This window comes from Nomascus leucogenys, chromosome 6 (genome assembly GCF_006542625.1).
Source record: "Nomascus leucogenys isolate Asia chromosome 6, Asia_NLE_v1, whole genome shotgun sequence".
NCBI lineage: Eukaryota > Metazoa > Chordata > Mammalia > Primates > Hylobatidae > Nomascus > Nomascus leucogenys.
The window spans coordinates 40,593,795-40,611,107 of NC_044386.1; the positions used below are offsets into that span (position 1 = coordinate 40,593,795).

The 17,313-nt window shown below is 41.8% G+C and overlaps 1 protein-coding gene across 2 annotated transcripts in view; it reads left to right on the forward strand.

Moving 5' to 3' along the window:
- The first annotated feature begins 6,580 nt into the window (after positions 1-6,580).
- The window catches only part of NNT (nicotinamide nucleotide transhydrogenase), a 101,330-nt gene continuing 90,597 nt past the window's right edge, over positions 6,581-17,313 (forward strand). The window contains exons 1-3 of one of the 2 annotated variants that reach the window (XM_012507862.2): positions 6,581-6,796; positions 12,701-12,904; positions 16,432-16,661. In XM_012507862.2, coding sequence (XP_012363316.1) covers positions 12,754-12,904; positions 16,432-16,661 — 381 coding nt within the window. In that variant the 5' untranslated portion in view covers positions 6,581-6,796; positions 12,701-12,753. Of the gene's footprint in view, positions 6,797-7,033; positions 7,206-12,700; positions 12,905-16,431; positions 16,662-17,313 lie in introns of those variants that run through there. The other variant, XM_012507860.2, reaches the window with a different exon arrangement.

The following is a 17,313-nucleotide window of genomic DNA, read 5'->3' on the forward strand; positions in this document are numbered from 1 at the left end:
ATTTATAGTCCTTTGGGTATATACCCAGTAATGGTATGGCTGGGTCAAATGGTATTTCTAGTTCTAGATCCCTGAGGAATCGCCACACTGACTTCCACAATGGTTGAACTAGTTTACAGTCCCATCAACAGTGTAAAAGTGTTCCTGTTTCTCCACATCTTCTCCAGCACCTGTTGTTTCCTGACTTTTTAATGATGGCCATTCTAACTGGTGTGAGATGGTATCTCATTGTGGTTTTGATTTGCATTTCTCTGATGGCCAGTGATGATGAGCATTTTTTCATGTGTTTTTTGGCTGCATAAGTGTCTTCTTTTGAGAAGTGTCTGTTCATGTCCTTCGCCCACTTTTTGATGGGGTTGTTTGTTTTTTTCTTGTAAATTTGTTTGATAGGTTTTAAGAGTTTTTAAGAAATATATATATATTTCTTAAATATGTATATTTATATATTTCTTAAATGTATATTTATATATTTCTTAAATATACATAAATTTATATATATATAACTGATTGACACTTTTGCAGAGCTAAATTTTTTTTTGCTTTTGTTTTGTTTTTTGTTTTGAGATGGAGTCTCACTCTTTTGCCCAGACTAGAGTGCAGTGGTGCAATCTTGGCTCACTGCAACCTCTGCCTCCTGGGTTCAAGCGATTTTCCTGCCTCAGCCTCTCGAGTAGCTGGGATTATAGGTGCCTGCCACCATGCCCAGCTAATTTTTGTATTTTTAGTAGAGACGGGGTTTCACCATGTTGGCCAGGATGGTCTCGAACTCCTGACTTCAAGTAATCTGTTTATCTTGCCTCCCAAAGTGCTGGGATTACAGGAGTGAGCCACAACACCCGGCCTTTTTTTTTTTTTTTTTTTTGACAAGGTTTAATTTATCAGTTTTTCCCTTTATAAATAATGCTTTTTTAGTCCTTCAACATAAATAAGGTAAAAAAATAACGCTTTTGGTGTCAAGACTATTCCTAGGTCCTGGAGATTTTATCCTATTTTTTTCTGAAAGTTTTATGGTTTTTCATGTAACTGTGTATTCCATCCTGACTTTACTGTAAAAATCTGTGAGACTTAGGTTGAGGTTCATTTTTGTTTGACTACAGATGTCCAATTGTATTAGTACCATTTGTTGAAAAGGCTATCTTTCCTTCATTGAATTGCTTTTGCACCCTTGCCAAAAGTCAGATGCATTTTTTAAAACCTATGATGGGCTAGACTCTGGGCTATATTCTTTACATAAATTCTCTTTTCCTCTTCACAATGGCCTGTTAAATAGTTATTGTCTCCATATTTTTTATAGTTGAACTTTCCCAAGGGTACTCAGCCAGACTCAGGATTCAATCCAGTCTTCTTCCATAGTGGCTGCTGCTTATTGATCTGGCTAACTTTTATTTAGTGTTTGTTATGTGCCAACACTGTGCTAAGCTTGAGGAAATAAGAGTCGAACAAGGCTTCCTAGAATACTTCACAGAGGAAGAGACAAAAGCTACACCTTAAAGGATGAACATAAGCTTGCAAAGAAAAGGTAGAGCAGGGAGAGCATTCTAGACCGAAGGAAAAGCATGGAAAAGGCAAGGAAGTAAGGAATTGCTCCATACATTCAAGAAACATCCAGTGTTTTGCTATAGCTAAAAGGAGGGTAGTAGGGAATTTTCTCATGTTTGGCTTGAAATATTTGTGGATATCTCAATGGCAATGACAAGCAGGCAGTTGGCTGCAAGAGTCTGGAGCTTAGGAGAGAGGTCTGGGCTAGAGATTGAGCTTTGGGAGTGGTCCTAGCACAAGTAACATTGTACACAGAGAAAGTATTAGAGTTAATAGGACAGAGGGCCAAGGGAACATTAGAAACATGTGCACATTTAAGTGGTAAAATAATTGAGAATGAGCTGGGTGTGGTGGTGCACACTTGCAATCCCGGCTACTTTGGGAGTCTGAGGCACGCAGATCACTGGAGGCCAGGAGTTCAAGACCAGCCTGGCTAACATGGTGAAACCCCATCTATCAAAAATACAAAATTAGCCAGGCGTGGTGGTGGTCACCTGTAATCCCAGCTACTTGGGAGGCTGAGGCAGGAGAATCACTTGAACCCATGAGGCAGAGGTTGCAGTGAGCTGAAGTAACCCCACTGCACTGCAGCCTGGGCTACAGAGTGAGACTGTTTCAAAAAAAAGAAAAAGAAAAAAAAAGAATTGATAATAAACGGTAGGAGGAGAGGAGATAGTAGAGTATAACAAAAACGAGTGGAGGTGAAATAATCTGGTTTTTATTTTTCTATTATGGGTAACATGTAGCATAAAAGAAGATCTTCAAAGAGATGATGATTTGCAAAACTTATATCAAATTAGAATTTTTAATCAAATGCAATATTTAAAAAGTGAAATATTATAAAAATGTTAAGCGTGTTAAAGCAAACTAAATATGGCCTGAGAAACACTCCATACTTCTATATTTGAGTCTTTGTGGATGAACTGTAATCTAACTTAATAAGCAAAATTGAAAACCTAACTTAATAAGTATGCACCTGTAACAATAGCTGAGTGGTGGCCAATCCCAGCAGCCATACTTCAACCACTCATAGACTACTGAATGTTCAAACTGCATTCAAATAAGGCAAACGCTGAGCTGTAACCAATCTCACTGTTTCTGTACCTCATTTCCAATTCCTGTACTTCACTTTACCTTTTTTGTCTATAAATTTGTTCTGACCACAAGGCACCCCTGGAGTCTCTGTGAATCTGCTGTGATTCTAGTGGCTGCCCGATTCATGAATGGTTCATTGTTCAATTAAACTCCTTTAAATTTAATTTGGCTGAAGTTCTTTTATCAAGCACTATTATGGGGTTTTATAATCAAGTAGTTTGATAATGGTGATAAATATATGACATATAGAAATTGCAGGAAAAGTTCAATTAGGTTGAGTGTTTATTAAACCAGTAAAACAGGTATGTAACTGAGGAAATGTTTCCCCAATTATTAATAGAAAATGACTTTCACCTGGATTTCCCTCAAATAATCTGGATTTTCACTTTAAACTCAAGAACTGGCAAATCCATCCGTCTTCAAAAAACAAACTCCCCCCCAAAAACCCCCAAAACCCTCTTTACAGTGTGTTACCCTTAAACACACAGAATGCCCATGTAGTGGGCTGAATAGTGTTCCCCCTCAAAGTATTTGTGTCCACCTTTATTTGGAAATACAGGCTTCATAGATGTAATTAGTCAAGGATCTCAAGATAGAAACCATCCTGGATTTAGGGTGGTCCTTAAGACCACTGACTGGTATCTTTATAAGAGAGAGGAGAGGCAGGTTTGGACACAGGCACATAGAGAAGAAGGCAATGTGAAGATGGAGGCGGAGATTGGCTGCATTTATAAGCCAGAACACCAAGGACTGCCGACAACCAACATAAGCTCTGGCAGAAGCATGGGATGGTTTCTCCCTCAATGCTTCCAGAAGGAATCCACCCTGCCAACCCCTTCGTTTTGGGCTTCTGACCTCAGAACTGTGATATAAATGATTTCTGTTGTTTTCAGCCATCCAGTTTGTGGTAATTTCTTACAGCAGCCCTAGGAAACTAACATAGCTTCTACTCCTCACCAGCTTCCCAGACCCCCTAAACTATGATTACACAGATAATTTTTTTTTTTTTTTTTTTTTTTTGAGACAGAATTTCACTCTAGTCACTCAGGCTGGAGTGCAATGGCATGATCTTGGCTCACTGCAACCTCTGCCTCCTGGATTCAAGCAATTGTCCTGCCTCAGCCTCCCAAGTAGCTGGGGTTACAGGCACCTGCCACCATGCCCAGCTAATTTTTGTATTTTTAGTAGAGATGGGGTTTCACCATATTGGCCAGGCTGGTCTCGAACTCCTGACGTCAGGCAATCCACCTGCCTTGGCCACAAAGTGCTGGGATTACAGGCGTGAGCCACTGCGCCCGGCCAATATTTTATATTGATTTAAAAATCCATAGGTTTTTGTAATTGGTACTTATTATATGCAAAGGACAATATTCACAGTAGTATGCTATCAGCTAGTTTTTTAGATGCTCACAGAAATTTCAAATGCAAACTGGTTTTACTTATGTAGCTTAAACAAATGCCAATTGTTGAACTTTGTGCTGGCTCTTTAATATCAGTTCTCTTTTTTCTTCCAGTTAATGTTGATTAGCATCAGCTCATTTAGTCAGTTAACATTTATTTCCTAAAATCAAACACTCTTGATTGGTCAGCCTGGGAGAGGAGGGCTAAGATTAAGGTTAGTGATGGTTCCCTTAAAACCTGTCGAGTGTCTGCATTCTTAGACATACTGAAATCTGAGAATCCCATCTCTCGCAGGGCGCAGTGGCTCACGCCTGTAATCCCAGCACTTTGGGAGGCTGAGGCGGGCGGATCACAAGGTCAGGAGATTGAGACCATCCTGGCTAACATGGTGAAACCCCGTCTCTACTAAAAACACAAAAAATTAGCCGGGCATGGTGGCGGACGCCTGTAGTCCCAGCTACTCGGGAGGCTGAGGCAGGAGAATGGCGTGAACCCGGGAGGCGGAGCTTGCAGGGAGTTGAGGTCGCGCCACTGCACTCCAGCGTGGGCAACAGAGCGAGACTCTGTCTCAAAAAAAAAAAAAAAAAAAAAATAAGAATCCCATCTCTCTGGGGCTGTTCACTTTACTAATAATTATTCATAAAAGGGAAGCTGAGACAATAAATTGCCAATAACCATGTAACATAATAACCACAATGAAAAGACATTAAAGCTACCTTTTCTCTAGCCTGATTTTACCTAGATGCTGGGTTTTGGTAACAAGCCATCACTATAGGTCAGTTTTTGATTACATGTCTTCTCAGGTTCAGCCTATGTTTTGCTTTTTGGCTATTGGGCACCTCTCTGGTTTTCAGGCTTTAAAGCAGATCCAAATGTTGTATTATAGTCTTGTAAATGTTTCATCCTTTTTGCTTCTGACAGATTAGAACTCTAATTATTAAAAACTATTTTTAAGCATTTGCGACTACAAAAACTCCTGAACTTCAAAGGGTTTACATTGATGTTTATCCTAATTTTTAAATATTTTAAAAATTATTCAATAATAGAACAATCTGTAATGAAAACTTACACATAAGTGAGAGGTACTATTTTAAGATGAGAGTTTGCAGGTCAAGATAGGGAGGAAAGAGTAGATGTCAGAGTGGGAAAGGCCCTTAACAACTTAATAGGGAATATCAAATCTCTACAAAAATTTTATTCAAGACAGTGTCTAAGACTTAGAAGCAACTAACTTAGAAGCAAACTTTTGGAACTTAATCCTATTTTCATTGGGGACTCCATTTATGAATAATATGCTGTAATTATACGTAGAAGCTTAAGGACTGAAACAGAGCATTCCAAATGATAAATGGTTTCACCCAAAGAAATGGTACCCAAATTATGTTGTACAAGTAAGCAGAATAAAATAATCATATGCTTGTTATTAAAATTATCATATGCCTACCATTCGTGATTTTCAAAAGTGAAAAACAGTATGTTATCTTTGAGTTTGTTTTCATGTGATATAAACTTATAAGCAAGTCAAATTAAATAACGTACTGAGCATTAATTTAAGCCAGGATTTTCCAGCCTCAGCACTATTGACATTTGGGGCTGGATAATGCTTCGTCGTGAGGGGCTGTGCAGTGTGAGGTGTTCAGTAATATCCCTGGCCCCAACCCATTAGATAGGTCCCCTCTCCAGTTGTGACAACCAAAATGTCTCTAGAAATTGCCAAATATCCTTCGGAACTAAATTGTCCCCAGTTGGGAACCACGAATTATTAATCCCTAAAAGACAAAGCAGCAACTCCTGACCCCTACAAAAAGTTTTAAATCAATAACTTAGTTTAAAATCCCTATCCATTACTAATCCCACTTCATTGTACCTTCAGTATCTGGAAACCGTCCCTATGGTCACGCTTACCACGGCTCATTATTATTTTAAAACATGGGGCTGTGTCATTTCCTGTCTGTGAGTTTGGACTGCAGCGGGAATCCATTAGTTGAATGACCTTCTGTGTAGGTTAGTCACAAGACAAGTTCTCAAACTAAGGGTTTCCCTGCGGCTAATTTCTTTTTAAAGATATGGAATACCTGTTCTGCTTATGCCTTTTAGATTCATAGTTATTTTTCTTGTATCAAAATTTCAATTAATAGAAAGAAATAACGTTACTGACACTTCATGATGATTAAGTTTTGGGCAAGTGAACCATTTTACACTCTATTTTTTATTCCTCCCACTTTTAGTCAGAATACATCTGCAGAATAAGTAACAGAACTGTGTGAAAAGAACGACTAGGTCATTACGGTTAATAGTTTTACAAAAACAGCCGAGGCCTGGTCTGGAAAGCTCACAGCCTCCACCCAGATGGTTTCCAGCCTCGGGGATATTCGTACTAGCAGTGACACTAGCCGGCTTCCTCTAGGCTGGCTCTGATGTTGGAAGACAAGCACGCAGATGTGTGTTACTTTTCAAGCCTGGACATCGTTTCTGAGGAATTTAACTCCACCTCTCCTGCCAGAATGGAAAATCAACGCCCCCATTCCCGCCCTTCACCAACCGTTCTCCGCCTGCCCCTTTCCCTTGGGTCCTCTCCTGTTACAGAAGTTCTGATTTTTCCTAGCGAGCTGGAGGAAAGGCAGGTACCCGGAGTGGAGTTATATTACCTGTTTCTTTGTTCTGATGGGACCCCGGACAGGAAATCACGCTTTGTAACTGGTTCTTCAAGGGGAGAAGCAAATGTGTCCCTGAAAACTTCAGCTGCCGCGTTTGGCACCAGGTTTGATTGACAAGGACTGGCGGAGGGAAAGCGCGGAGGCTGGGCTGGGGGCCGCGGGCCGCGGCAGAGACAAAGAGGTTTTGCCTGTCTCCGAGAGTGGAAGGGCACCGGGGGGTAACTAGCCTTTGAGCTCAAAGGGGCATTTCGTGAGGTCGCCTTTTGGTTCGGAGAGCGCGCGGCGATCGGGTGGAGGGGGCCTGGCGAGAAGAAAGCCGGGGCGGGGAAGGGGCGCGGGCGGAGGTGGGAGCGGAGCTGCCGTCACGTGGCCGCCCGCCGCCGCGAATGTGGGGCTGTTCTTCCGGGTTGGAGGCGCGGCGCAGCGCCGCGGGGCCCGAGCCAGGGTAGGCCAGCGCGAAGTCCCCTCGCGGCCCGCAGGGCACAGCCCAAGGCTGTCAGCCTCCCGGCCCAGGTGAGCGCGACGGCACTGGCGGGTGCGGGCAGCCGGGGCGCGCGCCTAGGGCGCAGCTGGGAAAGGGGCTCGGGCCTTCCCTGAAGACCACGGCCCTCGCCGGGAGAGAGACCTGTCAAAGAGCAAAGGGGGGCGGGGTCGGCGGTGTCCCGGGCGCAGGGTGCACTGGGGTGTCCGCAGGCCGCAGGCTTAGGTGAGGAAGAAGAACCGTGCCTCTTGGGGTTCCTTTCTCGTCTTCTGCTGGGGCGATGTGGAAGGGAGTGGGCTGGTGGATTTGGGAACTGGGTCCCCGCAGAGGGCAGGGAACGAGGCGGCAGCTGTGCAGGTGCAGATATTTGCAGCTTTGGGGGACAGCGAGAGTCGTACGGGGTCATTTCGGCCCTCAAGATCGGGGGTGGTGGAGAGGGAGGTCATAGAGGACTTTCGATGGGCGGTTCACCCAGAGAGGTGGCAGCTGGATGCCCCTGAGGTATGCTTGACCCTTGAGGGAGTTCGGAGAGGGTGTCCGGCTGGGGACGTAGGAGATTGCGAGCACAAATTGTGACTGTGAGTCGGGGCGGTCTGGCGGTGGTGGGTACAGGTTTCTGGGGCCTAGGCTGATGAGGAGGAAGAGACAGCGGAGAGGGCGACCTGGGCAGAGCTAGTTCAAACTCAACAGCCGGAATGACTCTTTGCAGCCGTGGCCAATCGGCTTCCTAGGGAGGTTATAAATAGCGGTCTCGTGCAGATGCCAGCGGGTGGCAGTTAGTTGCCGAACAAGGGGCGGCACCAGTGGCAGTAGCCGTGACACCGGTGGCTTTGGGTAAGGTCACTGCGCCTGCCAGCCGAAGCTGGCTCAGTAGGGTATTGTGTCCTTGCTGGTATGTCTCGCTTTTAAAAGCGTGACTTGTTTATGGTTGCCGGTGTCCTTTATTCACCCTGCGGCGCTGGCCAGTCCTTAGGTGGTCTGTTTGTCAGGAGTCTTGTAGGACAGACTTATTCGGAGCAGCGCGTGGGGCTTAGGTGCCTACCTACTCTTCTTATTTAAAGTGTGCCCCTTTTCTTCACTGCACCCCTTTTATTTGCAAACCTTGACTTTTTATTAACAGACAGTTTAGGATTGCATTCTTTCCAGCAGGTGCGCTTAGGCTGCTTACCTTGGTGATAGAATCAGTTTTCCACAAGGCTACACAAACATTTCCTTTTCAAAGGAAATTTTCTGAAAATCCTTGGAAAATGTGCTCAGTAGGTACTTAGGCTTAAGGTCACCTAGCCCTATTCATTCAGTCAAAAATACGGACTTCCTCTGTGTTGTGCAAAGCACTGGGGGAGAGTAACACCAAAGTGAATATAACAGCTGATAAGGATATTCTCAATCCTGGCAACAACCCTGAGAGGTAGGTGCTGTTATTTTATTTTTTCAAGTCTCGCTCTGTTGTCCAAGCTGGAGTACAGTGGCACAATCATGGCTCACTGCAGCCTGGAACTCCTGGGCTCAAGTGATTCTCCCACCTCAGACTCCCAAGTAGCTGGGACTTCTGGCTTGCATCACCATGCCCTGCTAATTAACTTTTTTTTTCAGCATTGGGGGGTCTCACTGTGTTGCCCAGGCTAGTCTTGAACTCTTGGCCTCAAGCAGTCCTCCCCACTAGCCTCCCAAAGAGATGGCATTATAGGCGTGAGCCACCACCCTGGCTGGGTGCTATTATTCCCCATTTTAAAGATGAGGAAATTAAGTACAGAGAAGTTAAGTGACTTCCCAAGGTCACACAACCAATAAGCTGTAGAGTGGGGGCTTCCAATCCACAGATCCAGAGCTGACTCTCTTAAATATCTGTGGTATCCTCCCTCTTTAGGTTGGGTGCTTGCCCTCAAGGATTTTAATATCTAATAGGGGAAATAACCTGTATAAGTTACATTAAACACACATATGAAAGCAATGTTTAAAAAGTTGTGCTTTTTTCCCCTAATTTTGAGTTATAAAGTTTTTTTCTTATTGCTTCAAAGCCACAGGAGCACATGGATAAATGAGAGTTTTACAGTGAAGATGGAGGAAAATGTGATGGTTAAGATGGAGTATTATCTTTTGTATAAACCTGTACAGGCCAATGATAAGATAGTTTAAATATTGTCTATCTTTCAGGGCCATTTGTATTTGGTTTAGACTTAGTGATATGTATTGCTCTTGCCAATAAATGACCTCCTGATCTCTGCCCTGTATGTTCACAGTTGAATCAAGTGGAATTTTTCACAGAAATTGGCCTATGAAGGCTTTGGCCCTACTGATGTCTGATGCACCTGCCAGGGATCTGCTGAACATCAGATTACCATTTTCCAAGTAGAAGGAACAAATTTTCCAAATTTCAGGCCATGAAATAGGACTTCAGTTTTAAAGCATTACAAAGTCTCATCTAATCATAAGATTTCTAGAGCCTAAAATGGCCTTTGAAACCTGTGCTCTTTTTATAGTTGAGCTAACTGAGGCAGGGGGAGGTTCAGGTCGAACAGTAAGTGAGTGGCAGATTTGGACAATACAGGACTCTATTAAAGCTCAGTTCACTCTTTTGCTGAGGTCTGGGAACTCTTTGTCAGCCCTATAAAAATGGTGGTTGTTGGGGAGTTGGGATGATCCAAGAAGAGAAACTTGGGTAAGTGGGAAGGTTGGGATAGGAGTAGGTCACTCAGTAATGGTGGGGAAAAAAAATCTCACTCAAGACAAGAATAATCTTTTACACATCTTTGCATCTCCCTTAGTTCTTGGCATAGATTCGGTAGAGGTTTTGAATGTGTAGCTGAATCTTGAACTAATTTTCTCTTTATTCTCAGCCATGATAACTCTAGATGTGACCCATGAATGAATGAGTAGGGTATTTATGAGACTTGAGAATACTTTAGGACTGAAATGAAATGACATGATATGTGGAAACATTTTGAACATGTAAAGCTGTCTGTCCAAATGCAAATAATTATTCATACATATTTTTAATTGCATGCCAAAACACATCTTGCATTCTTTCTTCCTTAGCTATTTTTCATTTGATTCTCTTCATCTCAAATGGCTTTCCCTTCCTTAGCTCTAAAAGAGGACACAATCTCATTCTTTGATCCTTCAAATATTCTGAGCTTGTGTTACTCTACTTTGTAGTGTTATTATTTGTTGACTTCTTATATCCAAGAAAATTCCAGTTTGATTCTACAAGTGCTTCTTAATGGCAAAACTCTGCCCTTGGTATATATTTGTTGAATTAAGGGGCATCTTATGAATAAATGCTCCCTGGATTAAAAATTTCCATTACTTATGCTGCTTTGTGGTATTTTAAAAAGATGTTTCTTCAGGGAGTTGTGGCAGCAGCTGTTTTTTTTTTTTGAGACAGAGTCTTGCTCTCTCGCCCAGGCTGGCAGGCTGGCAGGCTGGCAGGCTGGCAGGCTGGCAGGCTGGCAGGCTGGAGTGTAGTGGCATATCTCGGCTCACTGCAACCTTCACCTCCCAAGTTCAAGCGATTCTGGTGCCTCAGCCTCATGAGTAGCTGGGACTACAGGTGCATGCCATCACTCCTGTCAGGCCTCTGAGCCCAAGCTAAGCCATCATAACCCCTGTGACCTGCACATATACATCCAGATGGCCGGAAGCAACTGAAGAACCACAAAAGAAGTGAAAATGGCCAGTTCCTGCCTTAACTGATGACATTCCACTATTGTGATTTGTTTGTGCCCCACCCTAACTGATCAATTGACCTTGTGACATTCCTTCTCCTGGACACTGAGCACCTTGTGACCCCCACCACTGCCTGCAAGAGAAAACCTCCTTTAACTGTAATTTTCCACCACCTACCCAAATCCTATAAAACTGCCCCACCCCTTTCTCTCTTTGCTGACTCTCTTTTCGGACTCAGCCCACTTGCACCCAAGTGAAAATAGACAGCCTTGTTGTTCACACAAAGCCTGTTTGGTGGGCTCTTCACACGGATGTGCATAATAATGCCCGGCTAATTTTTTGTATTTTTAGTAGAGACGAGGTTTTGCCATGTTGCCCAGGCTGGTCTTGAACTGCTGAGCTCAGGCAATGCCTCCCAAAGTGCTAGGATTACAGGCATGAGCCACCATGCCTGGCCAGTGGCAGCAGTTCTGACATTAAAAATGAGCTAAGTCTTTCTCCCTCTGGAGTCTGAAAGAACGTTTACAGAGCCTGCTAGGATCAGGTGCTCAGTCCTGTGAGGGTCCACGTGATACAGCAGAACTTACAGGCAGAGTTAGCAGTGTTAGCTGAGTTTGGCTGATAAAATTCTAAGTCCTCGGCTTCTTTCCATTCTTTTTTTTTTTGAGACGGCATCTTGCTCTGTCACCCAGGCTGGAATGCAGTGGCGCAATCTTGGCTCACTGCAACCTCCACCTCCCAGGTTCAACCGATTCTCCTGCTTCAGCCTCCCGAGTAGCCAGGATTACAGGCTCCAGCCACCAGGGCCAGCTAATTTTTATATTTTTAGTAGAAACAGGGTTTCGCCATGTTGGTCAGGCTGGTCTCGATCTCCTGACCTCGTGGTCTGCTCACCTTGGCCTCCCAAAGTGCTGGGATTACAGGCATAAGCCACCATGCCTAGCTTCTTTCCATTCTTGAAAGAAAGAAGAGAAAGGTATGGAGGACCACTGGGAATTATGGGGACAGTGGGAGTGCCTTTCATGCATCCCTGGGGATCTACTGAGGAATGTGGTGGAGGTAGTTCCTGAAGCCTTAGTAACAGCAAAGCCCAGTGACACTTCACCCAGCCTGCTTAGAACTCGCAAAAAGTGGCCATTTTGTGAGAACCACTGACAAAAGAGTTCATAGTTATGGCCACATCTGCAAGCACAAGCCTATTTGATAAAGATACTATGGAATTTCTCTTTCTTTCTTCTTTTCTTAGAGTCATGTGTCATGCATGTTTAATTTTCTTGAGAGGTGCACTTGGCAAACATGAATCTTTTGTTCACTCACTCAGCTTCAGTTCAGAGGTCTCAGTGGATAAGCATCCTGCTGCATTGAATAGGATGTCAGAGTATTCGGTATGACCTGGTGGCTAAATGTAAGTCACCATTATACTGTACAGTATTTTAGGTAATTTAAGGGAAATTCAAAGGTAACTGAATTACATGCACTTTTTGCTGGACATGCTGACTTAGAAGATAACTTTCATGTAAGATATGACTTGATTCTGTAGCAATATGTGTGTGTATTTAAGCTTTCTAGCTACATTAAGGATCAAATAGGTTATATGACCTAGGCTTGGAATTGAATAGTGAGTTTAGAACTCCAATTTTAGTGGGAAAATGGATTCCAAGTTTTAAATGCCTGAACTGGAAAACGAATTTTGAGCATCTTCTATAAGTAAGGAACTTGGCAAATAAATTCTTTATAGATGTCTACATGTAACTGTTATATTTCAAGCTCTTTAGATTAGTATTTTTTAAATGTTTTTCATGTTTAAAAGACAAATATTTTTTTTCTTGGCATGTAAACATCCTATTTTCTTTTTTCTTAGTGATTTGCCTTCAAGGAAACTGGGGAGTCAGAAAATTGGGAACTCATATCAACATGGCAAACCTATTGAAAACAGTGGTGACTGGCTGCTCGTGTCCTTTACTTAGCAATTTGGGGTCCTGTAAGGGTCTACGTGTGAAGAAGGATTTTTTACGAACATTTCATACTCACCAAGAACTGTGGTGTAAAGCGCCTGTAAAACCAGGTAAAGTCTCACTTCAGTGATTGTAAATGAAACCTTCAAGTCATTGGAACTAATAGATCTGATGATCGATAAAAGGAAAAGCCATGTAGTTTTATGGCCTGGTGCTTGTGAGTGATCATTTTAAACAAAAAACAAGTAAGTGCTATCTTGTATTTTCCATGTACTATAGACGTTCCTGATTTCCAGCGCTAACAGAGAAGACAAGGTAATAGAAAAAACAAACAAACAAAAAAGATAAACCAGTTGAGTTGTCCCTGGAGCCTATTGCTCATAATAACCATTTCTCCTAGAAGCTCTTTCTAATTCCAGGTTAGTATTTGAGAATTGTACCATATACAGCTCATCTACGCTCAGGAATTAGGAATTAAGTATATTAATTGGTCTACATTAATGCTTTCCAATTTAGTTAGTAGCAATTTGATTGCAGTTGCTCAGGCCAGAAACCCTGGAGTCATTCTACATCCTCCTAGTAGGTATAGGTCAGCTCTATCTATATCTACAAACTGTCCTCTTCTTGCCATTGCTACTTTTATCATGTTGGTCCAAGCCATCGTCATCTATCACCTGTACTGATGCACCAGTCTTCTAAATGGTCTCTGTGCTTTTTACCTCTGCCCCCTACAGTCTGTTCTGCACAGGACAGTGAGAATAATCTTTTTAAAATGTACAATCATGTCACTCCTCAATTCAAAATTTGCCACTTGCTTCCTAGCTCTTACAGAGGAAGATCTGAAGTCTTCCAGTGGCCTACAAGGCCTTCCCTGATAGAATGTCTCCTTGCTTCTGTTCTGGAGTACAGGCCAGAAGGAGGAGAGGCTAAAAGGGGCCCTTCTAAACCAAGTCAACTGTCTTTCTTTTTTTTTTTTTGAGCAGCAGCAAGATTTATTGCAAAGAGCGAAAGAACAAAGCTTCCACAGAGTGGAAGAGGACCCTAGCGGGTTGCCCCCAAGTCACCTCTCTTTTATCAGTCTTGCCCAAAGACCATCCCAGTACTTCTATCACTTCACCTCACTGTCCAGAACTCAGACATGTAGCTGTTTATATCTGTAAGGGAGACTTGGACATTTTGTCTTTTATTCTAGATGGAATGTATCCAGCTAAAAATGGCATTTTCTTATTAAGGTGGAGGAACAGGATGGATATTTTGGGGGGCAACCTTTGTCACCTAGAATAATGCCATCTTTTGTTTTTTAAGTTTGTAGGACTGTTTGTCGATTCATTAAGGACCTCTAAACTGCTAGGTGATTTGAGATCTTATGTTTGCCTTGAATAGATTTTATAGCCTCTTTTCTTGTTCTCAGATGACAAGTCACACTTGGCAGGGTATCTGTCCTTACAAGCCTCCAACTTTATCTTCAGATGCCTTTCTTTTAAACTGCTCTGGAAAGCCAGATTATCCTGGTGATAAAATTGTGTATAAAATAAAGGTAAATAACTGTTGAAGACATGAAAACTGTCCTTGTGAGTAAATCCATGGACATCAAGATCTCTATATTGATTATGTATAAGACATTTGTGTTTAATTTCTGGTTCTTCACCATTTCCTAATTATTTTTATCTCTGAAAGATAAGGAGTCTATTTTTTCCTTAATATAACCATAAGTTCATTACCATATTGAAAAGTGTAGCAATTCCAGCTACAGTCAGTATTCATATTTTTTCAATTGCTTGCCTGCTTGCTTCCTTCCTTCCTTCCTTCCTTCCTTCCTTCCTTCCTTCCTTCCTTCCTTCCTTCCTTCCTTTCTTCCTCCCTCTTTTTCTTTACAGTTGGCTTGTTCAAAGAGTGATCCAAACAGGGTCCACACATTGTATTTGCTATGTCTCTTTTGTCTCTTTTTATCTATAAGTTCCCCTCTCTTTTTTCCTTTTAATATACTGAAGAATTTTATTGTTGCTCTGTAGAATTTACAACATTCTAGGTTTGGCTGATTGAATCCTCTTGGTATTGTTTAGCCAGTCCGTATGTGCTCAAATTATCTCTTATTTGGTCAGTGGAAGCCCTTTCAAATTGGCTTCAAAATCCTTTTGACATGGCTTCAGTCATCTTTGGTAGCTTCCTTGCTTTTGCCATGTAGAGCCTGACGATTTGAGGTTGTCAGATAAGTGAACTTGAGCTAAGTGTATGTGATTGAGCTTTGTCTGTCAATCCAAATATTTGCCAGCTTTCTATTATTTTCTTCCCTCTCCTTCCAGTAAGGAGTAAGATTCAGCATTATTTGCCTTTTGTGTACTGTAAATTATTACTGTATAGGTAGTGTGGAATCTAAGACAGTGTTCAAATTCAGGTCTAGGTTGACTTAATTTCTCTAAGGTCTTAATAAGTTACTCTGTAGGGATAATTTCATTCATTTTGAAATTATACATATTCAGATCTTAGGTTGCAAGAATGGGTTTCCTAAGCTTTAATAAACCTTATATAGAAACGGATACTCTTCATTAAAAAATGTTTATGCTGCATATTAAGTAAAACATCAGGAGAAACTGATGTCCTGTAGCTAAAGATGGTCTGAACCATATCTAAATATAAGATTGTACTGTATAGGCTTTTTTGGGTTGCAAGGAACAGAATCACATCAGATTATATTTTGTGATGAGGGTTTGCTGTGTGGATTCTTAGCAAGTGTGAGAGCCCAGAAACCCCCCATCTACTCCTTGGATAAGTGGAATGTTATTTGTAGAATTCATGGGTGTGACACATCTTCTCTCTTTAAATATCTACTACTGATGTTTCTATCACTGTTACTGCTGACCTCCCTTTGATTACCTCATAGCTGTGCTTACAAATAACATTTGCACTGATCTACTCTCCTTGTCCCTTTCTGTGGGTCTCCCATTCAAACTCCTTGAGAGAGAACCCAGTGTGTTGAGTAGTCACTGGCCAACACAGAGTGTCCTTGGACAGAGTTCCTAAGTCATCTTATAAGGTGCAGCTGCTAGTTTTCCTCATCTGCCCTGTAGATGATTGTCCTTGACACAGTTGCTGATCCCTTGTCTAAGTGGCTGAGTGTGTAGAGTCTTAAGATACAACACTTAGAAATTTATGAGGCATTGTGTGTGGCCAAATTGCCTGGAAGGGAACTTTGAGTGTGGCAGGCCATCAAAGTGTCTAGGATACAGTTGTTCTTCAAAATAGCTAATTACTTCCATTTTTGTTAAAAGTACGGGCAAGGAGACCATAACCCAAGAGGCTTAGTTTGAAGAGTGGAGTCAGCATGTGGAGGGATCTCTAAACCCATTTTTTTTCTCCTACAAATCAACTAAGCTTGTTATATTCCTTGAAGAAAGCCAATTGATTAAATAAAATATTTAGAAGTTTCAGAAGAGTAGGCATAAAAGTTTCTTATCATCTACCAAAAAAGTCAAAGAATTATAAGTATGAATCAGGAACATCATTCTGAACAGCAGCTTGCATGTGTGGTATATTTTGAAGAAAAGATTGCCCCTTTCAATTTTCTGAAATCTGTTTTTAAACATTTTTTGTTTGTTTTTTACCAAATGTATTTTTTTTTGCCTTTGCTTGTTTGTAGGAATTCCATATAAGCAACTGACTATTGGAGTCCCCAAAGAGATATTCCAAAATGAGAAGCGAGTGGCATTGTCTCCTGCTGGCGTTCAGACCTTGGTCAAGCAGGGTTTTAATGTTGTCGTGGAATCGGGTGCGGGCGAAGCTTCCAAATTCTCAGATGATCACTATAGAGCGGCAGGTGCCCAAATCCAAGGGGCAAAGGAAGTGCTGGCTTCTGATTTGGTGGTCAAAGTAATTATTCCTTTTTTTCTCTCCCATTTGCAGCATGCTGACTTTTTGAAATCTTTTCATAGAAAAATTAAATTACTTTCTCTGGAGTTACACCTTTTCCTATTTTCAAACAGTGTGTTTTTCTCAAAGAAATGATTGCATGTTGTCATATTCTTCATGCTCCAGTAAAACTTGTATCAGACAATATGATCTATGTATAACCATGAGGAGAGGAAAAGTGATCTTCCTTTTTACATTTGCTATATGGACATTTTCTTTTAATTGGCTAGGAAAAATTTGTTCTACATGGTCCATATATATATCCAGAATACCCACACGTGAACATTTACTGCTAGAATGGAAAGAAGGTATGGAACTTAGTCTGGGACTGAATGTTCAGTGATCTTCTGACACCTGAAGGCACAATGATTTACACTGACATACGTGCTATTTCTAGAGAGGGCATGACTATTTTGGAGAAAGCAGCTTTGGGCTGAGTGGAGTGTAGCTTTACCTACCCTAAAATAAGTTCTTAAGGTAATACATAACAGAAATCTATATACTAAATGACTTGAGAATTAAAATATTAAATAAAAAAATCCTTTAGAGAAAGGGAGAGAGACTGTGTCAAGGGTCTAGCATAGATGATAACTAGAGTTGAGCATTAAATTAA